This window comes from Neopsephotus bourkii, unplaced genomic scaffold, assembly GCF_033783945.1.
Source record: "Neopsephotus bourkii isolate Nb327-2 ecotype Australia unplaced genomic scaffold, CSIRO-AGI_Nbou_v1 NB_1572, whole genome shotgun sequence".
NCBI classification, from domain to species: Eukaryota; Metazoa; Chordata; class Aves; order Psittaciformes; family Psittacidae; genus Neopsephotus; species Neopsephotus bourkii.
In genome coordinates, this window is record NW_026902048.1 from 3,173,083 (window position 1) to 3,198,074 (window position 24,992).

At 44.1% G+C, this 24,992-nt stretch overlaps 1 protein-coding gene across 4 annotated transcripts in view; it reads left to right on the forward strand.

Moving 5' to 3' along the window:
- The window catches only part of IGF1R (insulin like growth factor 1 receptor), a 172,146-nt gene extending 150,224 nt beyond the window's left edge, over window positions 1-21,922 (forward strand). For 2 of the 4 annotated variants that reach the window (XM_061371251.1, XM_061371255.1), the window contains exons 11-21: window positions 647-933; window positions 2,214-2,350; window positions 2,673-2,832; window positions 3,882-3,984; window positions 5,339-5,409; window positions 6,680-6,909; window positions 7,181-7,291; window positions 8,655-8,814; window positions 11,041-11,170; window positions 15,171-15,305; window positions 21,041-21,922. In XM_061371251.1, the coding sequence (XP_061227235.1) occupies window positions 647-933; window positions 2,214-2,350; window positions 2,673-2,832; window positions 3,882-3,984; window positions 5,339-5,409; window positions 6,680-6,909; window positions 7,181-7,291; window positions 8,655-8,814; window positions 11,041-11,170; window positions 15,171-15,305; window positions 21,041-21,407 (1,891 nt within the window). In that variant the 3' untranslated portion in view covers window positions 21,408-21,922. Of the gene's footprint in view, window positions 1-646; window positions 934-2,213; window positions 2,351-2,672; window positions 2,833-3,878; window positions 3,985-5,338; window positions 5,410-6,679; window positions 6,910-7,180; window positions 7,292-8,654; window positions 8,815-11,040; window positions 11,171-15,170; window positions 15,306-21,040 lie in introns of all 4 variants that reach the window. The other 2 variants (XM_061371250.1, XM_061371252.1) reach the window with 1 other exon arrangement.
- The last annotated feature ends 3,070 nt before the right edge of the window (window positions 21,923-24,992 follow it).

The following is a 24,992-nucleotide window of genomic DNA, read 5'->3' on the forward strand; positions in this document are numbered from 1 at the left end:
TTCATACAGATGCCTATAAGGCAAAGCAAAGTTGTGCTTTCTCATACATTAGGATTGTTCCTCTGCAGAGCTTTTGTTGGGGTGACAAAAATAGATACACAAATTAGCACACATGGTGGCTAACACTCATGGTCTTCAGCTACGTTCCAGGTTTCTTTTCTCAGTGCAGTACATTCAGATACCTGTAATTTCATTGCAGCTGAAACAAAAGTTAAGCCTACTGAGAGCTGGCTTTGCTAATCCAGCAAGCTCCAAACCACGTTTTTCCCTTTACCCTTTCAACCTTTAACAGCCAGTTTGTATTTGAAGCATCAACATTACTATCACTAAATACAAACCTAGGATACTTACTGGGTAACAGTGAAGCCATTTTTGCTGCTCAATTTATTGTGTGAGGTCACAGGCTTGCCTGTTTGTCTTGAGGCGCAGTGTGAGCTTCAGAGTTCTTGTTGGTGTCTGACCAAAGCAGAAAGAGGTTATGTTCAGGTTAAGGGAAAGCTTTCAGCTTGTTTTGCAGTGTCCTTTATTTAGCTTTTTTAACAGCAGTTACCTGTTTTACTGAGGTTTTTTCGCTCAGTTTTCCTGGAGCTGGAGAAAAAATGGATTTTCTCTAAAGAGACCTTTCCTTAACCTGTTTACTCCACAGACCCGATCGGAAGCGGAGGGACGTGTTCCGAATCGCAAATGCCACTTTGGCCACTCGGAACAGGAACGCAACTGGGCCGGATCACTTCGCCAATGTTTCTGATGCAGAGGAGAGCGAGGTCGAATACCCCTTCTTTGAGACCAAAGTGGATGGCAAGGAGAGAACCGTCATCTCCCATCTCCAGCCTTTTACTCTTTACCGCATTGATATCCACAGCTGCAACCATGAAGCTGACACACTCGGTTGTAGCGCTTCCAACTTTGTCTTTGCAAGAACCATGCCCTCAGGTATGTTCTCACCAGTGCACAGCTTTGTTGTATTTTATGGGGAGAGATCAACCTCAGGGGGGGGACAAACTCTCCAAAACCAGGTAGAAAAACAGTGGGATATAATAAAGAAATTCTATGCAAGAAAAGAAATTTGATCTGTATAAAAGTTTGCTCCAGTGGCTTAATGTCCTTGCCTGGTCTCTTGTGTGTCCTGTGATCTGGACACAGGTAGAAGCACATGCATCGACTACTGACATAATTATGAGAGAGTCTGTTCCCCAGATTAGGTGACACCCACAGCCATGGTGGTGGAAAGGTTTCATTCCTCAGTTCCCTCCATGCTGACTGAAGACAGGGGAACATTTCTCTGCTAATGTGTAGTTTTGCTGTGTTCACTCTGAACTGTCTGCAGATGTTAAAGGGTTTTGCTGGTGGGAATGTTTGCCAAATGTTTCTTCTGTGACAGAATGACCATGCATTTGTCCAGCCTGGAAAGAGGAGGAGCACTGTATTGCTTTGTGCCCATGTAGAGTACTTCAAATGGGAAGCATTGAACGCTGTACTTGGGTTTGGGACTTCTACAGATTGTACTTCTTCTCAAAAGAATAGAGATGATTTTAGTGTAAGCTCATATGCATCCAGCAAAGAGCTTCTGAATCCAGCAGATGTCTGGGAATATTTGATGCAGAATGAGAGCAATTTTGTTTTGTTTCTGGAAGAAAGACTGTCATAATCCAGATCCAGCTGTGTCAGTAAAAAGGCAAAAAGTATCGCTTATTTCAAGGAAATAAGGAAATCTGTGAGATCAGGGAAAAGGAAATAAGTGTTCCCAGATTTTTTGCACATGGCTCTGAAAATTAAAGGCTAAACAATTCTGTTTTCTTCTTCTAAACCTAACAACTGCATTGTTGAATAAGTGGTCCTTTTTATATTGACTGAAACGGTCTTCATATTCCTGTTCCTGTGGGAACAGCTACCTGCAAGCTTCCAGTGGAAAGTCTGGAAGGAAAAATCAGTTGCTGATAAACAGGTTTTTGGGCACACACAGCGCAGTGACTAAGGCAGAAGCTGTTCCTGGTGGAGCTGTATACACTGTGCTGTGTTTCTGGCAACCAGCAGTACAGACTGCTAACCTCTCCCTGATCAATGCATTTTGTTCCCTGGATCTCTGAATAGCACTTACTGCAGTGCTTTGATACCTACAGAATGGTTTGAACCTTTTGTTTCCCTCAGCTGTTGCTTAAGTTTCTGTTTCAGTAGTAGGTGTCCTTCTCACATCACTTGTAAATATTTTACAGAGGGAGCAGATAACATTCCAGGAACGGTAGCATGGGAAGCAAAAGAAGAAAATACCGTCTACCTGAAGTGGTTGGAGCCTGCAAACCCCAATGGGCTGATACTAATGTATGAAATTAAGTATGGGCAGCATGGAGAGGTGAGGATTTGACGTTTCTTCAAGAGTTACTGCTTGTAACTCATAATTCATACACAAAATGGGATCTTTCTTAACATGCTTCTGTGCAGTGCTGCAGATCACAGGTAGAAATGGTAGTTTCAAACACCTAGCACCAGCCAGCATGTCATTCCCTTGTTTTGTTCGATAATCCTGAACTCTACATATCTCCTTAAGGTGTTTAAACAAAACCTGATCAGATGGAGCTTTTAGTTATCAAAATTAGCTCATCCTGCAGCTGCATTGTTTTCTTAAGAATGGAGGAATGTGGAGATATTAACATGAACTGTAAATTGCGTTTTAGGAGAAACGGGAATGTGTTTCCAGGCAGGAATACAAGAAGCTTGGCGGAGCTAAACTAACCCACCTGAACCCTGGAAACTATTCTGCTAGAGTCCAGGCCACTTCGTTAGCTGGAAACGGGTCATGGACTGAGCCAGTCTCTTTCTATGTGCAACCCAAATGTAAGATGAATGTTCATTGGCTGTGTCAAAATAGTCTTCCTGATGATTCCTGCTGTTGACATGTGTAATTGAGCATATGAGCCTCTTGCCTGTACTCTGAACACTCTTATTTGCTGATGCTTCTTTGGGAACTCTGTTGCATGTTTTTGGCAAGTGTTGACAACCAGGAGGTGTATCTGAGGTGTGGTCTGCTTTCTAACACTCATTGTATTGTATGTGTGAGAGATGCAAGCAGCTGGTGAGTGTGTAGAACACACTGCTGTGGCTTCCTGTGATGCACAACTATGCTAAGAATGGGATGGTAGCCATAACAACATGAGTTGTACTGTATTGTACGAAACCTGGACCAATAAGGGAAACCTGTTTTAAAATGCAGAATAATACAGGAAACAATCATTTGTTTGGATTTTTGGCTGGCACATTTTGTTAAATATCAAGATGCTTTTTCATATATGACCTGTTGCAAGTGACATTTGATAAAGATAATACCCTCATGAAAGGGTGATGCTGCTCCTGGCACTGGGAGTGATTTATATGTTATAAGAACACCACTGTAGTGTCCACAGAGACCCTCTCAAGAACGTCTGTATTTAGCTGTAGAGCAGATGTGTCCACAGAAAACAACTCCATCTTTTTTTCCTTTTTGGTTTTCTAATTGCTGGATTTCTAAGAACTGGAAGAGCAGGGTGTGTATATTATGAATATAAGCAATTGCAACGTGAACAAAAAGTGGAAAGGAGCTGAATATGTAGGTGAACAATTACATGTTGTTCACTGAGAACTATAAGTCCTTAAGCATAAGTTGTGAAAACGAACCCCAGACAGACACTGTTCTGTACAAAATCAATGCTTTTTACTGCCTGTTTTCTTATTCCACTCATCTGCAGTCAGGGAGTGTTTCTGAGTGCATTTTTCCACATCAGACAAGAAAATGAGTACTTTGATTTCTTCCCTGTATGGAAATACACTGAGTGGGTTTTGAATGTTCCTTTGTTAATGGAGGTTTTATAGAAACCCTGATACAATTGTTTTCTTGTTGGTTGCAGCAGCAAACTATGGGAACTTCCTGCACTTGATAATTGCGCTCCCTATTGCTTTCCTGCTCATCATTGGGGGATTGCTGATAATGCTGTACGTCTTTAACAAAAAGAGGTGAGTTGTATATGTTTGTGGTTAAAAGTGCAGGAGGGGAATGTTTCGTTTCAAATCCATGCCCATGAAGTTAGACATTATAAAGGGAAAAGGCATTCAGAGGACTTGAGAAGCTGAAGCAGATCTGTTTTGTTGGTGTGTAAAAGGAGGTAGTTTAGAGTTACCAGCAAGCATCTGGCTGCTGCTTGAGATGTCAGGAGGCTTTTTTTACAGTATCATGTTTGAGAGGGAAGAGGAGGGCTCGTCAGGAACATATCCACCGGGGCAGTGATGGCAGGCTGAACCTATATGACTGACTGAAATACGGGTCAATAGCAATAATGAAAACTTAGTTTCTGTTTGGGTTAACTTGATTTCATGCAGATTCCAGAGGTTTTTTGAAGTCTTCACATCCATGTAAAAAACCACATCCTGGACAGAGCAGTCCAGGGAACTGTTCCATTGGTTTGGTTTCCTCAGTTTTGTTCTTTGTAACTAGTGATTGTTTAATTATTATTTACATGATGAGAGCTTAGTTCAAGTCAGTGTCTGTGTTCAGCCTTGCCACTTTCTAGGTATGGAGGCTTTCTGTTACACCTGTATAAATGATGCTCATTGAGTATCCTATTATTCCCAGCTCTAATTCATTTGTAACACTGTACACAGTAGGACCTGTTCTCAAACACTCCAAAAAGGGCTTTGTAGCTAGTGAAGTACAATACCTATTTGGCTTTCCCTTGGGCTCTCCTAGGTTAAATGCCTGTTAACTCATCCTTCTTTAAACTGTTGTTCTAGCCCAGAGAATGTTTTGTCTTTGATCTTCTAAGTCTGATAATTTCATGTCTACAACCTGCCTCCTGCAAGAGCTCTCATAGTGCTGAATAAATGTGTCTCACTCTGAAAAATACTCCTGTAAAATTTGGGAGGGGGGATTTTTAAAATAGAAATGTTTATGAAATAGTTGAATAGAATTCCTCATTAAAAACAGTCTTGTTTTTTGCTAGATCACTTCTCTCCCACAGTAGAGGAGATGATGTTAAAGTGTGTTCTCAGCCACAGGTCTCCTGGGTGTATCACCCTACAGCTGCCCTTCTTAAAGGAAGTTTACCCAGCAGCTAAAAGTACCTCGTGTTTACATTTTTTCTGGTGCTGATTTGGTATGAAGAAGACTGCAGGCTTCCTGGGAAAGCTGTTCTGGGCTGTTTTCCCATTGATTATGTGAGGTGGAATAAGAACTTGGTTTGTCCCCTTTGTCTGAAAAGCTCTCCATGTACAGTAAATAATACTCTGTGGTTGAGTGGACAAACTATAGAAGAGGTGGTCTGAAATGTACTTAGGTTTAGAGAGTAAAAACCAAACAAAGTTCTTTCAACAGGAACAGTGACAGGCTGGGCAATGGAGTGCTGTATGCTTCTGTGAACCCTGAGTACTTCAGTGCTTCAGATGGTAAGTGTGGCTTTACGCTTGTGATGCTTTTACTTTGACGTATTCTGTTTGTGTCCAAGTTTGAAAGGTAGGAATCTGGAAGAGGGATGTTGTCAGCCAGCTTTCTCTCTTTGCTTTGTTAGCACAGATGTGAATCCTTCATTAATAAGATGTCAATGTCACCTGTCTGTTGAAATTGGGGAGGGTTTGACATTTTTCCTGTAGTTTATTCAGTGGAGGCAAATTTGGAGGCATTAGCTTCATTTTCAGAGCATCATCTACTCATTCAGTGATGTTTTCACTGGAATAAAGGAAGAATTAATGAATTCATTGTTTTTCATGTTTGCCCTTTTAAGCCCTATTCTGACTTACTGGAACAAATCCATGGCTTGTTTTTGTGTGCTTCTCATGTAGAAAATAGTAACACTTAGAAAAACCAATTCTGTCTCTTCATTTCCCATCCCAGTAAAACTCTTTAGCCCAGGAGGCTAATGAGCTTAGCCTGTTTCACTGATACGTTTTTTATAGTGGCACCATTAGGGTTAAAGGTCTGTCAGTGTTCATGCTCTAATCCTCTATTTTTGCATCTTGTCGTTTCACCCATCCAGAGCATGTGACTCAACTGTCCCCTCCTTTGGTGACTGATAGGGAGCAGCATCAGTGACTACTCAGATGTCTTCTTGCCTGAGGCAGTCGTCCCTCCTGGCAGGCACCTTCTGAGATCTCTCTTCTGCCTCAGATCAAAGACTTGTAGCAGCAGCAGCAGGTTCTGCCTTTACTGGTGCAGCAGTGCTTGTACAAGTGATCAGAATAGTTTCATGCAAAGAGCCTACTAGATCAGAGAGTCTCTTTCCCTCTAGTCATAAAATCAATCTGTTAATAGAGAATACAGCAGACACTGAACTGATAGAGATGATCAAGTATGTTTGATGCTGTCTGGAAGAATTAGAAAACCAAGGGTCCCAAGAAAAGCTCAAGCCTGAAGTATTGATTCAAACCTCTTCCCATGCTGCTTTGGTGCCTTGAGGGTCCTTTCTATTATTATGTTAGTACTATAGTGAATCCACTTCAAGCCCATCTATACGTTTATTTTTATGCCAAGCATCTATCCACCTATCAGTCTTTCTTTGTATGAGAAAGGCCATGGACGATTGGTGTGAATTGTTCAAAATCTCATCATTGTTTAGTGTGTTTTACAGCAGAACTCTTTGAGCAGTTGGTGTCCTAAAGCACTCAGTGATCATGCATCTTGGACAAGTAAAACGTTACGGCCTGTTCTTTCTCTCCTTAGTGTATGTTCCAGATGAATGGGAGGTGCCCCGTGAGAAGATCACCATGTGTCGGGAGCTTGGGCAAGGCTCCTTTGGAATGGTGTATGAGGGAATAGCCAAGGGAGTGGTGAAGGATGAGCCAGAGACCAGGGTGGCCATCAAGACTGTCAATGAATCTGCAAGTATGCGTGAGAGGATAGAGTTCTTAAATGAAGCCTCGGTGATGAAGGAGTTCAACTGTCACCATGTGGTAAGTCATGATAAGGCTGTGATTCGTACAGCTGTGGTGCTTGTTGGCATGAGGGCGTTCAGGGTACATCTTCACTGAACTGGGATTTTAGGTTCAATTCTGTGCAGCTTTATAGTGTTACGGTGAAACAGAAGTCAGCAGTGGAACCAGATCTATTTTCAGACCTTTCCTGCAGGTTCACAGATGTTTGGGGCTACAGATCGACATGAGTAAATGGTTCCTACAGTTCAGTTAGCTGTATTTAACTGAGCATTTGTTTTGTCTTTTCCAGGTTCGGCTGCTTGGTGTTGTTTCTCAGGGCCAGCCTACACTGGTTATCATGGAGCTGATGACACGTGGGGACCTCAAAAGTTACTTGAGATCATTGAGGCCAGACACAGAGGTGAGTGAGGAGCTGCCTGATGGGGTTTTTTATTTCTTCAGTTAGAATCATCTTGAATGGAGCCAGCCTGGTGTTGGAAGCAGCAGGCAATTAGCCTTTCTTGCCCTTCTCCTTAAGCTCTAAGAACAAAACATGAGCTGCTCTGTGATCTGCAACACGTTTTTTCGTGAGCTAGCCATTGCAAACAGCCCAGTGTGCTGCATGGAATAGGTCCCTTCTCGGAGTCCTTCCTGGTTTCTAGGTTTGAATGAAATCTCTTGTCCAATCTGATTCCTCATTACGATATCAAACTAAAAATTAGCATGCATGTTAGGTTAATTGTTTCATGTTGTCTGTTCTGCCTGTTGCCTGTGCTAGGAAGTAAAAATACAGTATTTTGGCTAATACACTATCCTAATATGTAGGCTGTCAGTCTAACAGCTAAAATTGCCACATGTGATAGAGGGTCTGAAGGAGAAAGGTGACACATAGGTCACTTGCCACTGAGTGTGTGCACAAGAGAATGAATAAGGTATAAACGGAGGGCATTGCATCTAGCAAGAACAGATTGATTAGGTGATTTGATGCAGAAAATAATTATACTCAATACAGGATTCAGGAAATACCAGTAGGACTGTGGAACTATGGGCTTGATTAGCGTCTGTGATTAATAATGTTTCAGGTTATGTATAAATAGTTTTGGTTGAATTCAACAAACTTCTTTAAAAGAGCAAGTGACATGATATAAAGATCACCAAAATGGTGAGCTCTGCACTTGGCTTTTCTGTCTTGTGTGCTGGTGCTCTCCAAAGCAGCCAGTGCTTCTCTGTTCCTAAATTCCCAGTCTCCCTTGATGTGCAGTGTAAAGAGTTGAGCAAACTCTTCTGAGGACCTGTGTGAGGAGCTTCAATAACGTGTGGATGGAGGCCTTGCCTGATCACTGCCTTAACTGATAATTTAACCATGCAGCTCCCATACCCATCTCTTCCTCCTGGGAATCCAATTCACATTGGTCCTTCTGGGCTTTCTTGGCTCTATCTTCTTGGCTGTCATAGGGATGGATGTCCGTAAGGATGGGCATTTATACACCATAGGTGTAAGAGAACATGCTTGTACCAAAAAGTCTTTCTGGCTTGTATTTCCTAAAATAGAATGGCCTAAATAGAATTCCCTAAAATAGAAAGAGCTATTTGGGAGTTCTGTTTGTAACCCAGCTTGATACAGCCAGTTTTCCCACTGAGCTATGGTGTACATAATCATGAGGTTTTGTTTTGCCTGGATCATGTCAGGCTGAACTGTGATGATGTGATTTAAAAACTAATGATGATAAAAACCAGTATCTTGCAGGTCATTTTATCTGTTTTACCTTCTTAATCTTGCTCAGAATAATCCTGGCCAGGCCCCTCCCACTCTGAAGAAGATGATTCAGATGGCAGGAGAGATTGCTGATGGGATGGCATACCTCAACGCCAACAAATTTGTTCACAGAGACCTTGCTGCAAGAAACTGCATGGTGGCAGAAGACTTCACAGTGAAGATTGGAGGTGTGCTTGCTTGACTTCTACACTAACAAACCCCATCATCCTTCTAAGAAAATCAGCATTTTTACAGGCATTTTCTTGTTTTGAAAGCTGCTCAAAAGACTTTTTAGATCTTAGCTCCAGTTTAAATTTCTGAAGCATGCTGCATATGAAGGCTTGTTGTGATTTAAGACCTGTGAGCAGTCAACATTAAGTTGAAACTCTTGGAATACCTCTACTTGATGTTGTTCCAGTGAGGAAATAGTATAGTATGTGGGTTTAAAAAGAGCTAGTGAAGCAGTGACTGGAGGTGCAGATGCTGCAGACATCTGGGTAGATGGTGTCATTGCCACTGGTGTGTCATTCACTTGTCTGTTAATGTGCAGAAATAATTCCACCTCCTGTTTATTGATTCAAGGATAGGAATTTTAGTATCATTTTAAAGTCTATCTGATGTAGAAGTGCAATGTAAGGCTTGACTTCAGCTGGGTGCTTTCCAGTCTGAGCTGGAGTTCTGCTTTCCAGACAACAGAATGGCTTTTCTTCTGCTCTGCTGTTTTTCCCTTCACCATCCCTCCAAAATAGTGTCAGATGAGTTTTTTCAGACTTCTCTCCAGAGGATGATTTTAAGCTTTTGGCTGTTTTTGAGTTGTGCATATTAAAATAACATGTATAGCAACAGCCTTCTGCTGTAGGAAACTAATTCTTTTTCTCTGAGCTTAACTCAGCTATTTTGATAATTTGTGTAAGTAATCCTGTCATTTGGGAGAAAGAGAAAATGATTTCATTTTGAGTCAGTTAATTAGGAAATAAGATCTTTGGGGGATTTTGTGCATTTTCTGCAGGTTTGGGGGAAGTCAGCCTGACTCCTTCCCACTCCAGTTTTCTCCCTCCTCTTCCCCCTCTCCAGCATGTTTTACAATTCTTTGAACTGGAGACGGTGCATTTCTTCCCTTTAAGATGGTACATGGCTACCCCAAAAGCATCTCACGTAATACGCTGCACCGCTCTCATTTATGTACCCGTGCTGAAGATCCCTTCATGGAGAAACGGTTTAGGAGCATCTTGACTGGAGCACACCAGCTCAGGTGTTTAGATCTCAGAGGAAGAGCTTTATGCTACACTGCCTTCTGCTCGTTGCCTATTTCTTATTTGTATTACATCTTTAAAGGTTTTTCCATTCAGCCAGGGTAAAGTCACCCTGGTGTGTGGGAGTGATGGAATAGCTGCACAGATGGGCTTTTTAGTCATAATCATCGAGGGTACCAGTGTCCCTAGAACACAAGGAATGAGAATGATCAGTGGCTGGTCACTCATCCAAGCCTGGTAATAATGACTTCCATGGACTGCTAATAAAGACTGTGAGTGAGAACTGGAGGAATTCTGTCCTCTTTTCACTCCACTTTCCCAGGAAACAAGGAGCAACTCCAGGTCTCCATTGGTAAAATGGATTTTGCCCTGAGTCTGCTGTGTGAGCAGCCAGCATTTAATATGAGTAAGAGATTTGATGTCACCTGATCTGTTAACTTTTGGGTTACTGAAAACACAGTAACTGCTTTAAATAGAGTGGTCCAAAACCCAGCAGTTCTGTCTGTGTCAGACTGATTGTACAGGGAAAAAATGCTGGACTAAGTTTGAGTTACAGTCAGGAGATGAGCAGCGTCAGATCCAACTCTTGCAAATGCTTGCGTGTTTACAGTTAGGGACATACATACAACACAAAGTATGTCTTTAATATTGGTCCGTGTTAGTCAGAAATGAATCCTCTGTAGCATTTGAGATGGAATATTGTAGAGGAATTGCAAATTACCCTTGGAGAGAATTAAAAGAGAAGCATTTCCCTCAACATGTGAAAGTCTTCAATTAAAACACAATAGTATTATCTGCTAAAGGAGCTCTTTACACTTTACAAGGAAAAGAAAATCATTGAATTCAGCGAGCAGGTTAGTGAATTTTGTGACCTTCAGAAGACTGGGCTTCCTGCAAAGCTTGAGCATAAATCCTGGAACTTCTTATCTGTAAATCATTCAGATTGCTCACCTCCTGAAGTCAGTTGGTTTTGTGGGGAGGGAAGCTAACCAGCCCTACGGCAGCAGGTAAAGGGCAGGGTCATGGTAAGAGATTGCAGGTTCTTTGCACCAAACTGTGATACTGTGCTGGCTACAGTGACTTGTAATAAAGGGAATGTTCATCGTTTTATCCTGCAAACTCAAAACACTTGCACCTTCTCAAAACATTTATTCCTCCTAGATTTTGGCATGACAAGAGATATCTACGAGACAGATTATTACCGTAAAGGAGGAAAAGGTTTGCTGCCTGTCCGCTGGATGTCCCCAGAATCACTGAAAGATGGAGTCTTCACCACGCACTCCGATGTCTGGTAACAAATAGGGGCTTGGCAAAACTGGTTTAGCCCCTCTTCTTTCTAGCCTTTTGTTTTAGTAGACTTAAATGTGCTTCTTCTCCTGTCTTTCCAGAAGTAGCTCTCTTTTTCCCACTGCGAAGCATTCTACTTTGTATTTCATATTTCCATTGCAAAGTCAGGAACTCAGGAGGTTAAATTCTGCTCTCAGAGAGCAGAAATAAATGGATATCCCACACAGGAGGTGGCGGCATGTTTCCTGCTGTGGGTTGTAAAATCAGTTGTGCAATGAGAAACATTCCCTTCACCTGGAGGAGCAAGTTGTTGTTTTCCAAATTGTCCTCCTTCAAGAGGAGCATTAAAAGTTGCCAAGAATATAGAAAGGTTCCTAGTACTGACCTGCTTTTCTGTCAAAACCTTCTGTGTAAATAACAACTCTGCTTTCCCTCAAATGGGTTGTGTACACCAGCAGGTTTTTTCCTTGGGAGATCTCCCCTGTGTATATCCTTCTCCATTTGGAGCTTTGTTTGCTTGTTTTATATACCGCAAGATGCAGAAATAGTTTATCCTCTAAAAGCACATTGCCCAGTTGTTGGATTTGTGAGGTTATTAATAGAGGCATTCAGGGTATTTCAAAATACACTTCTTAGAAGAAATAATACCCTGGAACAATTCCCCTCGCACACTCCCCACCCCCCCCCGACTTTTGCAGATAGGTAGGGAGGACTTGGCAGCAGATGAACATGTACTGGCACAACCTCTACTCTGTCTTTTATGGTTTCTCTGCCTTCCTAACAAGATGTTTTTACTGCTGATCTCTTCCAGAATTGGCAGCTGATTGCCTCCAAATGTCTAGAAGTCAGTAGGAATGGTTTTTGAGTAGTAAACTGCATTTTCTTTAAACAGCTTGAGGATTTTGGAGCTGGTGGACTGTAGTCTGCAGCACCAGCTCTGAGTGAAGGGTTCGTAGGGGAATCGTGCAGCAAGTAAAAAAGCAAAGCACCAGAATGCTGCTTAAATTTTCCTTTGCACATGGCTAGTAACTTGTTTATGAATCCAGTAACCCTGACTTGGAAGTAGATGAAAACAACCCCTTCTAGTTGATGGGGAGGCTCTGTATCAGCCAGTTATCTAACAGAACAGCCCAGGCATGCTTTTGGCAGTCCCCTGCAGTAAAAGAACTTTGGGACTTGTAATGGCTTTGCAAAGCAGACAGGTATTTGGAATATATCACTAGAAATCCCCGGGTGTAGAATGAGCCTGGAGTGAGGAGCTGGCAAAACCTGCCTGCTCTTCCCATACAGCAGGAACTTCTGAGCCCAACCATTGTATCAGAAGTGGACTGCAGCGGATGAGGTGTTCAGCTTGGATGACGCACTGCACTTGTTCCATACAGGCTTTCCTTTGGCCCCGAACGGTGAAGTGACGTTACTGATCAAACATAATTCAAAATCCAAACAAAAAACCCCGTAGATGTGACGCCAAATCAGGTGTCAGAAGTAAATCAGTGCTTCAGTTGTTGCAGGAAGCACGTGAATTCTCCCTTCAGTGTCAGCAACATTTGACGTCCCTCAGTCTTTCAGTCCAGAGCAGGGTTGAGCAAACAATATTGCAGCTTATCAGTGGGACAGTTTGAGATATCCTAGCTAGAAGTCACATCAAGGAAAGTGGCAAAGATCGTAAGATTGGAAAGCTTAAAAGGAGGAGTAAAATATGACAGATTTTTACTTGAAAGCGTAGAGAGGAAAAAAATGCTTTATGGAGAGGAGGTCCACAGCTCTTATCAGTGTATCACAGTTCCTCTTTGTCACCTTACTTGTTACAAGTGACTTACTCAGCAGTTTGGTTCACATGGGTGTGCCATCCTGAGGTGCAAAAGCCCTGCTTCAACATGAGGAATATGCTGTTTGTTTAGAACATGTCTGTGTTTGTGTTTGCTACATATATCCACAGCTACAGATTCAGGAATTTCAGTCTGAATTCCAGTGCAGTAGAGCTTGACTTAGCACTGTCATGAAACACTCTTTATTGACTTGATCTGCTTGTGGCTAAAAGGATAGTTCTGGCATACTTACCAATAACTTTTAGACCAAACAGTGTACATTGAAGGTTTCTTCACCAGGGAAATCTCCCTGACTCCTTGTATTGGTTCAGATTTTGAAGTTGCTTCATGTAAACCCTGTAACTTGGCTGTTTTGGAGGCCATTTATTTTTGTCAAGCAGTAAAAACTGTTGAGATTGCTTTTCCTGCCTGTTTAATGGGATATTGTGACATCTGGTTCCATGTTCTTCGAGATCAGTTGTAGAAGCCAGAATGTCAAAAAGACACAACTGTGCGAGTGGTCAGAGTCCACGATTTATAAGCTGTAAGGTGAAATGGCAAACTGCAGAAAGAGCATCTGGAGGTTCTGAAGGGTGGAGCTTTGCTTTAGCAATTCATTCTGTTATTGCTTTTCAGACGGGAGAATGAGGTAATTAGACAAGACTGTTTTTGTTGTCGTTAGGGAAGGGGAACGTTTTCATGCAATCCTGTTCAGGGTGAGGGTGTTTGTCTATAAATAAGTCCTCAGCATCTTGAATTCTTTCTGAGCTGGCAGTTGCCTTGAAGGAGCAACATAAGTTTATTTGTTATGATAATAGGAGTAGTAGGTGTGCAGGGCTTGTTCTCATTATTCCTGCAGCGATCAAAGCAGCTTCAAAGGCACCAAAGCGTTGAGCTGACCCTCTGTCCCTCCCTCCCCTGAAAGGCAAACAATTGCAAGTCTGTTTGTGGCTTCTGGCTCCAGATGCAAACCATTTCAGATACAGTGCAGAAAGAAAGATAAAACCACTCTACCATAACCAGCTAATAATACTGGACTCCTGTTTTCATAACAGTACCCTATTGAAACGGTGCTGTTTTTCCTCTAAGCTTGACTCAGCAGTTTAGCCACACAAGACAACATCTAGATGTTCTTTCTTGTGCACAGCAGCTCTAAAAGTAGATGACTCTTCAGCACAGACAGTTTGAGCCATGTCTGCTCAATAAGCTAATTTTAAATGGAGATATTTTTAGCAAGTGTCAATACTTACGTCCAAACTCCCCAATTACATAACTGTGCTTTCTTCACCAGTAATCAATTCCTATTATTAGACTTCTTGTTTCACTTCTGCTGTCCTTTGTAGTTAGTTGGAAGGAGCTAGAAGCTCTGTTTCAAGACCAGAGTTACATGCGTGTTGCAAAAGGGATAACTGAGGTTCTCCTGGGGGCTGAAATGCTTTGCTCCTGAAGCAGTAAATTAGGGTCTTGGTTACAAGAAGCTAGAGAACATTCACATTTCTCCTGTGTCTCTTTCCACAATTGGCTTTGTTGCTTGCTGCTGTGTGTCAAACGCTTTGATCCTCACTCTGCGCCTTTGACTTAGAGCGTGGCAGGAACCAAAGCGGAGGGATAAATGGAAGGTATTACCCAAGAAGTGTTTATGTGCCTGGGGAGCAGAGGTTGGTGTGTTTGCCTGCTCTGTGGTAAGGCAGATGAGAGGTGCAGGTGCCTGGCATGTGCTCGCTGGAGCAGTAACAGGGAAATGCAGCTTTTAAATTGGATTGGAGCGGCTCAGGTTTTGCTGATGAGAAGCAGCTTGATTCCCTCACCCAGCCACACAGACTCTAGTGACAGGGTGTGCGTCCAGCCTGGGAGCACAGAGGCAGGAACAGGGGGTTTTAAACTACCTTTTCCCTTACCTGCATCTTTCCTTTCCCTTGTTCTTCCCACTTCTCCCCTGCTCTTCCCACCTCACAGTGTGCCTAAAATCTCAACTCAAAGCCATGGGAAAGGGAGATGAGATGCGAGCCAGCTCTCCAGGCAAGCTCACAGCTTAGATCTCCTCTGAGTTAGAAGGCTGCTTGTCAATGCAGTGAGTTTGCGGTGGCTTTTTTACTGATGGACCTGTACAGAACCATGTAACCAAAGTAGCATCATGTAAGAAAAACACCCTTGTGAAGATTGCTTGGCTTCCTAAAGTTCTGGTTTGTTTTCCAGGTCTTTCGGTGTCGTGCTGTGGGAGATCGCGACGTTAGCGGAGCAGCCCTACCAAGGCATGACCAATGAACAAGTGCTCCGCTTTGTGATGGAAGGAGGCCTGCTGGAAAAGCCAGACAACTGTCCTGATATGCTGTAAGTGTCCACAGTTACCACTGCTCTCAGTGCACAGTTCATTCTTCCTGACTCCTGCCCTATCTACCGCAGGAAGGGGTAGTGAAGAGTGATAGTAATGTCTCTCTCAATCTAGTGTTTTGTTGTACTTAGACCAGAAAACAACTTTGCTTGTGGCCAGGATCTTACTTCGGGCTATCTCCTCTAGTAAGGAAACAAAAGCCAGTCTGTGTGTTCCTGAATAAAAGTATCACAGAACCTTAGAATGGTTTGGGTTGGAAGGGACCTTAAAACTCTTCCAGTTCCAACCCCCTGCCACGGGGAGGGACACCTCCCACTAGACTTAATAAAAGCTCCTAAGTGACATTTGCTACAGCAGAAGGCTTTGTGCCTAAACCTTGTCTCTTCTGCTTAAAGTAACTCTGTTGAGCATAAAGAGAGAAAAGAGCATAGGCCGAGCTGAGATGTGTTGTGCACGAACTCTGTGGGATCCAACTTCAGTTCAGCATCCACATAAAGGGATGTGTCGTTCCTTTGTCTGAAGCAGCGTTGGATTTGCTCTTTCAGTCACAGTGCTCATCACATGGAGATAAACACATCTCCCTTGCTAACAGTTTCCTCTCTTGTAAGCACAGAAAGAAGTACACAGAGAAACCTTTGCCTGCCCCTAGAATCAATACCAAGCCTTGAGCAGAGGAGGGTGTGCGGTGCAGCAGGCTTCAGTTTTTAGCTTTACATTGTTGAAATACTTCTGCTGGCTTTTGTGTACAGCGGTTTCAGTTGTTCAGACTTTATTACTTTGATACCCTTCCCAAAGTGGCTTTTGGGAAGGAAATACTGCGTCTTGCAGTTATTGAAATTCGTTGGAGGCCCACGGAAGGGATACAATCACTTAAGGGCCTCAGCTGCTTGGGATTCTTAGGAAAAGAGCTTTTTTGGCTGGAGCGCTGGCTTTGGTTTCAGATGACAGGCAGAGTTGTTTTGTTGTTGGAGGGGGGCGGGTGGGATATGCAGGGGGAGGTGTAGCTGCCATGTGATTCCTCCGTTGCACATTCCTTCCCTTCCACGATGCTGTGGAGAAGTGGAGAATTCCTGGCAGTCCGATGGACTGGGCATTGTTTAGCACGGTCAGAGCTGTGTGATGGAGGGGGGGAGCGGGCAAAAATGGGACAAGAACAGGGGGATGCGAAGGGGTCAGATCTATCAGAACAAGGGCTCAGAGCACAACCAAGGCACATCCAGTCTAATGGTGTCTTCTTTTTGGAGATAGTTTTGTATAAAACATCCTGAGTCTGTCCAAAATGAAGACGTAATTAAAGAAAAGGATGTATTGACCTTAGCAGCTTATTGTGACTTGCTCTAGCTCCCTTTCAGCTTGTTTTGTCTTTGCCTTAGGACAGACACTCAAGTCTGCTGTAATTCAAATAAGCTGTTGTAGGAATAACAGTAGGGAGCTCCAGGAATAATCTTCACCTTTGTTCCATGCATTTGGCATTCAGAGAACCTGTTCTGCGTTACTATGGTGCTTTTTTCTCTGCGTGTTGTCGCTGCTTTCCCTGTCTCCCATCCTGGTTGCCCAAATGCTGTAAAGATGCTGTGTAACGCTCTGTAACCTGACAACTGCTGCCAGTCCTGAACCTCACATGTGTGGCTGCTGGCAGGGACAGAGACCTGGGCCTTGGCAGGATTCCTCTGCCCTCTCCAGCTGTCTGATAGTCTGCTCCTCAGCACCAGACCTAGCAAGAAAATCACTGAATGGACACGAAGGTGCTTGTAGCAGAGTTGCAAAGAGGCCTAAGATTGCGTATGGATCTTGCTGTGCACATTCCCCCCCCCCCCATATTTCAAGCACTTTATGAAACCCTTTGTAAAATAAGGGGTCCTCTTTTTTGTGGAGCTTCATAAAAGATCCTGTTCAAAGGCAAGTTTCATGGCATGTTTGTGCTGGTGGAAGGTAGTTTTCAGACAGCCCAAGTTCTCACTGGTGGAGACCAAGAGGTCTCTGATATTTTAATATTAACTCACAGTGTTAACTCAAGATATCCAGAAAGCAAAGTCGATCTAATGCAGGGAAGCTGATGCACTTCTTGTGCTTGATACAGCAAGAAAGTGAGAAAGGGAGCCAGGAACTGCAGTTCTATATCTTATGTGCTGAGGCTAGAGATGCAGAGATGCTGTTTCCTTTAAATTAGTTTGATTTGGAAACAACTAAAAGTAGGGGCAAACAGAACTTTACCTTTCTGCAGTGAGAGGGGAGTGCGCTGACATATAGAAACCTCCAGAACAGGTGGAGTTGGTAGACTGCTATGGGGAAGTGTCGATGAGAACAGAGAGAAGAGTCTTGCTGCAACTGTCACCAAATCTACTATATTTAACCTTGCAGATGATGTGAGTGTTGGCGCAGCCCTGCACGCTCCAGCCACAGCGCAGCAGTTCTCATCAGGGCCTCTCGTTGTCCCCCCCTCCATGAATGCTGCATGGTGTGAGCAGTCCTGGACGTTCCATCTCTCCCAAGACTGCAATGCCAGTTGTGCTTGTTAGTGGCTGTGCTTTGCCAGCCCCTGGTAGCAGCCAGGCAGTAGCTTTGAGCTGGATCAGAGACTGAGGACACAAAGAACTGGAGAGGTTCTCGCTTGTACCGGGTGCTTGTGCAGAGGTGCATTTTATGGCATGGTTGTCTCGTGGTTCCAGGAGGTGGTAAATCCCTGTGAAAGGGCTGAGCACAAAAGGCACAGTATTTCTAGAGGCTTTTTTACTCTTACACAGGGTGAAACAAGACTCAGTTCTGTTTTTGCTACACCCTCTTGGCATAGTTTGCATGGTTTTACAGACAGAACCATGCAACAAGACAGATGGTTCAATGAGACAGTGCCAGGAGAAGCTTTGCTGTTTTTCTCCTCTTCCTGTGTAATAAGTCCTGTTTTTATGTACCACCATTGTTACGGCAGCACTCATCAGGTGATGGCTGCGTGGCAAGAAGGTTTGTTACAGCCGAAGCTCTCAGACAGCGTGTTCCCGTGGGGCTTCTAACAGTTGTGGAGGCTGGAATTCCACTCTGGTTTTGAAGCAGAATTGCTTCCCCCACACGTATTGTAGCTGACGAGACTATTTACGCATTGCTGATGTTCCCTTTGTTCCTGGCGAGCGCTCGGTTGCAAACCAGGGTCTGCTCTGCAGAGGTAATGTCAGCATGTAGGAGCAGCAGGGTAGCAGAGGGGAGGCCCTTTGCTTTTCCCCACCAGACCAAGTCTGATGCAGAGCACAAGCACACGCTCAAATGGAATGCAGCTTCTGTAGGAACTTTACATTTTCTACTGTCTTGGTGCAAAAAGTAACTCAGTTTCTGCTCAGTTCTCTGAGTAAAAGCTGCACGAGGCACACTGGGTCTTCCTCTGATCACAACAATGCCTCTGGCTTCCTTGAGCTCACTTGCCACCTGTCAGCAACACACTGTACTGTATAAAACTGCTCAGGTGGTGTTAACAGCCTGTGAATTCTTCCAGTGCCTACTGGAAAGGGTTTGGCTTTTTGGGTTGAAGATCATGTAAACAAGGCCAGGAACCCACACAGTTAAAAAAAGGGGGGAAAATCCTTTTATGGGAACTCTGTCGGGTTTTTAAATCTGGAATGGCTTAAAAGAAACATCACATGTCCTTGTTTGTGCTGATGTCACATGCATTACTCCGCTGCTTGTGGTATCTCCTTAGCATTGCCCTTAGGCCTCAGGGCGAAGCGCCAGCGAATATCCAGTGTTCTTGGCTCTGGTTCCCACTTCTATTCAGGGACGCAGCAGTCAGCTGGAAAGGAAACAGCAATGAAGTAACAGCAATGGATTTTATGTATTTATGTCTCAAGCTTTCCTCCCCGTCCGTGGGTGAGGGTATAGCGCAGTTTTATAGCTTGGCTTCAGTTTCGCTGTGAAAGACCTTTTAAAGACTCAAACCCAAGCAATAGTTTAACAGTGTTTATATGTCTACATGCCTGTCACAGTACAGCGCTGAGTGCAGGGGCAGTTCTCCCAACACAGACTGGTTTTGCCAGCTTCTTTCGGGTGTCACAGGGCCGTGCTCAGGTGGCTGCCTTCATGGTTCATGCAGAGCAGTGCCAGCTGAGTCTGGCAGGACTGTTTGTGACTTTAAATGCACTTCGGTTAAGATTGATTTTGTTGGGGTTGAAGTGCTCTCAGCAGTGTTTGCATCCCAAACACAGCAGCGTTCAGTCTCTTTGCGGGTTCAGGTCTAGTGCACCTGATGAAAAATGCGTTGTTCCTCAAGGAGTATATTCCTTGGGGAGGACATTTCTTTGCTTTGGATTGTTTCAGGCTGTGGTTCCCAGAGTCACCAGAGCCTGCTGTGGGCAGCAACAGGCTGCAGAGTGCAGGGTTTTCTAGTGAGGGTCCTGTTGGAAGGTTTGCTCTGGAGCAGGGGCTCTGGAGTCACTCGGACATCGCTCTGTGATGGAGCCAGGTGCTGTCTGAAAAAGCAGTGAATTCGTGTTCGATTGGTTTTGTCTTTTTAAGTGAAAAATGAAACATTCCATGCTGATGCAGAGCTCCAGTGATTGGCTGCTGGGGCTCGAGGCGGTGAGAGCCAGTTTAAGCATCACACAGAATGGCGCACCTGCTTTCAGGAAAGCTGTGGAGGTGAGGGAAATGGCATTGTTGGTTCACAGAACCAAAGCTGGATGTTTCAGTGTGCTGGCAGGGCTGGGATGTGGCCAGGCAGGTGGAGGTGGTCCTGCTGGCACTGGGGTCCTAGGTAAGTCAGAGTGTGGTTGAATGTCCACTGTGTTACCTTAACCAAGAGATTTTTTCCTTGGTGTTCTCTTAGGTCCATTCTCACTGCAGCACAGAAAGCAGTAGCTTTGGCCAGTGATGACTCCTTGCACGCAGCATGTTCCTGAGTGCTGTGTACACATGGGATTGGCTCAAGGAATTAATGTCAATCTTCCTTTTCTTATTTAAATGTGTCCTATTCTTGGGCTGTAACAGAAGACAGCCCCGTTCCACCTTCACAGGCAGTGAAATCCTTTTTTGTGTTTAAAGCTCAGGGCGATCTCTCAGGAATATCCAATTTTGCTGTGTCATGAAAACGCTGTTTTCATTATGGAGGTGTTAGTGTTTCATTCTGTGGTTTTGTTTTGCCAGCATGGGACATTGTACAGATCTAATCGTGGATGTGCTCAAACAGATGATCTCACACGCCGTGAAATATTAATGCAGCCCTGGCCCTAAATGAAAACAGTGTAATTCTAAAACAAAAGATGAGAGAGTGTCTTTGAGGGATTGGTATTAATTTAATGTCGTTTTCTCCTTTGGGGGGGGGGGGGAATAAGCAGTGCTTTACTTCATGTGCGTTTCCCACCTTAATGTTTTCCAAGACAATATTGATAGGGATTGGTTGGGAAAGAGACTCTGAGAGGCACTGCCATGTACCTGCATGGGTGAGTGAGCCCAGGGTGTTCTGGAGGAAGAAGAGAGAAATACCAAGTCAGAATAAAAGTACAAAATGTGTCTGGATGTCGGGTATCCATGAGATGGTTCTGTGGGCAAGTGAGGGCGGAGAAGGTGGAGACAGGGGGTATTCGAATCAGTGATTAGGAAGAAGGTTGGAACAGGACAGGGGGATCTTGGTCTGTAAAGGTTCTGTCACTTTGTCTTCCTCTGGAATTGACCGATGCCATCATGGCTGGTTGGGCTCCAGCCAGAGCTTGTAAAACACCTCAGTAAATGGTTTTGCTGTGTGTTTCCTGTGCAGGTTTGAGCTGATGCGCATGTGCTGGCAGTACAACCCCAAAATGAGGCCCTCCTTCCTGGAAATCATCGGTAGCATTAAAGACGAGCTGGACCCAGCGTTCAAAGAGGTCTCCTTCTTCTACAGTGAAGAGAACAAGCCTCCGGACACAGAGGAGCTTGACCTGGAGACTGAAAACATGGAGAGCATTCCTTTAGATCCCTCCTCCACCCTCCAACCCACTGACAAGCACTCAGGACACAAAGCCGAGAACGGCCCAGGCGTGGTGGTGCTTCGGGCCAGCTTCGAGGAGCGACAGCCGTACGCGCACATGAACGGGGGACGCAAGAACGAGAGGGCCTTACCGCTGCCCCAGTCGTCGGCCTGCTGATCCTTCCCAGCCAGAATCTCACAACACGGAGCAACACCTGCACTGGGGGAAGAAAGAAAGAAAGGAAATCACAATGTGTTCAAACAGCCTACTGTACCTCAGTGGATCTTCAGAACTGCCGTAGCTGCACTTGGGAGAACCCTTTTTCCAGTCAAACAAGTTGTCGTGTTTTTCTGTTCCCGATACGCAAGCAGATGTTTGTTTCAGTCCAGGACTCCAGTCATGGGGCGCACAGTTGGCCTTTTAAAACTGATGTTAACACTTCATAGCGACAGAAAACTTGAGATCTGATGTCTCTCTCTCTCTCTCTATCCTTTCTCTCTCTTTTCTTTCTGTCTCTCTCTGCTTCATAATGGGAAACATATCTGCGTGCAAGTCCAACCGTACAGCACTTTGATCAGATCAAAGGTAGCGCAGGCCGGGGGGCTCCGGGACCCTCCAAGCACCTGCCTGACACCGTAGGTCTTTATAGAATAAAACCCGACAGAAACCCCACACAAAAAGAAAACTCAGCTGACAGAAAGACTGGATTTTTAACGTTGCTCTTTGACCTTTTTAGGAACACGTCGAAGAATCAAAAGGGCCCTCATTTGTCCAAGGTTGTTCCCATTTCCAACGCTGCCAAATTTTGCCAAAAAAATAATCCAAACTCTCTTGGTTTTTTTGGTTTTTGGGGTTTTGTTTTGTTTCGTTTCTGTTTCGTAGGCATGAAGGAGCACAGTAACCAACTGCTCTGTCTGAACGAGATCCTGACCAATACGTTCTGTTCAATCATACACTGGTATTTAAAACAAAAAATAGCTAACAAAAAAATAATGAAATTGTCGAGCTCTTTGTTTCCAAACTGGACAAAATGTGATTATTTTCTTTTCTTGTGATGGAGAAGATGAAAGGGATGGGGTAGAGAAACAGCCCCCCCCCAACACCGTGCCCCCATCCCGCCCAATTCTGGACAAAACTGGCAGTGGTGAGCTAAACCGATCGTGCGCTTCGTACCCAACACAAGGCAAGCGCACGCCGAAACCGAACCAGGAGAAGCCTGACAGGAAGCGGCCGAGCAGCCTGCCCTCCGCACAGGCTCGCAGGAAACATCGATTGGAGAAGACACCAAACAGCAGTGACCGGATTCAAGTACATGATGCTTTGTTGACCTTTTCTCTTTATTATTAAGACTTCTCGAAGGGTCTTGCAGTTCTATGTTAGACCATGGATCATTTGCATACACATTGTCTTTTGTGTCACTTTTATAACTTTTTTACGGTTCAGATACTCATCTATATGTCTGTACAGAAAAAAGCTGCTATTTTTTTTGTTCTTTATCTTTGTGGATTTAATCTATGAGAACCTTCAGGTCTGCCCTCCTTCCCTCCCCTCCCACTTCAACAGATTTTCTTATGCTTTGTACTATAGTGTGTAACTCTTTACTTCCTCCTTCCCAGTAACTGATACCTTTCATATGATTTGCCATGAACTGTTCAATGCCTTTTTATAAATACATTTCCTCCTCTTTTCTTTTTTTTTTCCTTTTTTTTTATCACTTTGCTTTTGATTTTCTCTCCTCTCCATCGGTTGTTTTACAACATCTTGGCTGTGTGGGCTTTTGAGGGGGGACATGGAGAAAGAAGGGGGGGACACCCTGCACAGAAACAACTGGAGCAGTGCTGTGGTGTGTTGAAATCCCGGTTTGTTTTCCTTCCTTCCCGCTCTCCTCTGCCCAGGCAGCGTGCGAGGCTCTTACAGTGCAAGGCATGATACAAACTCAGGTCAGAAAAAACAAAAAGGTTAAATAGTTAGTACATTCTTGTTCAGTGTTTATAGTCATTGTTGTACAAGGGTCCTTCCCCTCCTCCCCTCCCCGCTTGTTTTGGTTGCGGCACACATCCACCCGCCATCCCCACACAGACACACATATGTATGTACTTTGGTTTGTATTTGTTGAGTGCAGCAGCAGACACCAGGCTTTTGGGTCACTGGTTTTTACAAAGATGATTTTGCACCCTTCCGCCCCGTGACTAAGAGCTGGACCAGTTGCGGCTGGTGGTGCCAGGCAGCCTTAGGGTGGCCACTGAAGCTCCAGCAAGCCCCAGCTCTTCACTTTCCTGATGAGGAAGCCCTCATAGAGGGCACCGGGGCTGCACTTTGCACCCTGTGGAAGAGAAATAACACCGAAACCAACTGGAGCCCAGCAGGCCGTTTCCATGGGGCTGGGTGGACAGAGTGCAGCTGGGGCCAGTGGCTTGGCTAGCAAACAGTTCAGTGTTGGCTGCTATGGAAACCTGTGCAAGTACAAGCTTGTTGCTTAAATCATAGACCAAACCTCAGAACAAAAGAAAATGAGTAAGCTTGTTTGTTCAGTTGCAGAAGCCGTGGTGACAGGGGAAGGAGGGGGCCACCAGAAAGTCTGCAACCACCGAGTCATACCCGTTGCTCCTCTTAACGTTAGTTTCAGCATCTAAGCCTTTGTTTAGCACTGATCCAACCAAACGATGGCAGTGAAGAGGTGGTTCTGGGATGGAAATGCTTCAATCTTTTGAGTAAGAACAAAGAATTCAAGTAGACTGATTGCTAGTTTTGACTGGAGATTTGAAACAGTTTGTAGTGCTTTTTGCTTGTGTAGTTTAGGTCCCATTATCTTCTCTTGCCTCTGTCCCATAGTTATTTTTTCCCTTTTAAAAATGAAAAAGACAAAAAAGTTAATTAAGAAGGTATTCTATGTAGGATTTTTTATTTATTTTTGTGATATCAGTTTAAATCACTGTAGAGATGCCCCATAATAAATCTAAATACTGAGATAAGGGTTTTTGAGTATGACAGGGGGACAGGTTTTGATTTTTTTCAAACATTTATCTACCTCACTCTTATTTTTTTATATGTGTGTATATAAAAAAGAATACATCTCACATGTCTCAGCAGCCAATAAATGCCGTTGATACTGGTAACCTCTCACTCCATATACCACATGCTCTAGGTTCTGGAGGGGAACAGTCACTGCCTGTCACAAAGGGTCACTTCCGAACATTTGCCTCTATTCCAAGGAGTGTTTCCAGTTTTTTGGCTCACATTCATTACTGTGAGGAGGAGTCCCAGGGCTGTCTGCCTTAGGGGGACCATTCCTGAAGGAAGCATGAGGGCTTTTTAGTGTGGCATCCTGTCAGTCCTCAGATCAGGAACATGATTTGATGAGCAGAGACACAGCTGACCTGCTATGAGGACTTCAAATCACAAGTATTTGATGAAATCTGTAACAGAAGTGGGTTGATGACAATGTTTGAAGGCCCCGAATAATTGTAGTGAAGGGAATGGTCTTTCTGTTTGTCCTGCAGAATGGGCTCAGTCCTGCTGGATTTCCCTCAGATGCCACAAGCACCAAAAAGATACTTGGCTGAATCAGCACCTAAAAATGAATTGGCTCTTACAGCAACAGCATTGCTGGCTTGACCAAAAAACCTGCCCCAGGCTGCCTGGTGATAACTGCTACATCGAGTTTACAGCTTCGGATCTTTGCTGCTTCTGTTTGATAAGAGAGCACTGATGATTTTTATCCTGAAACTAACATTGAATTGATGTCTTTTAACGTGCCAGTAA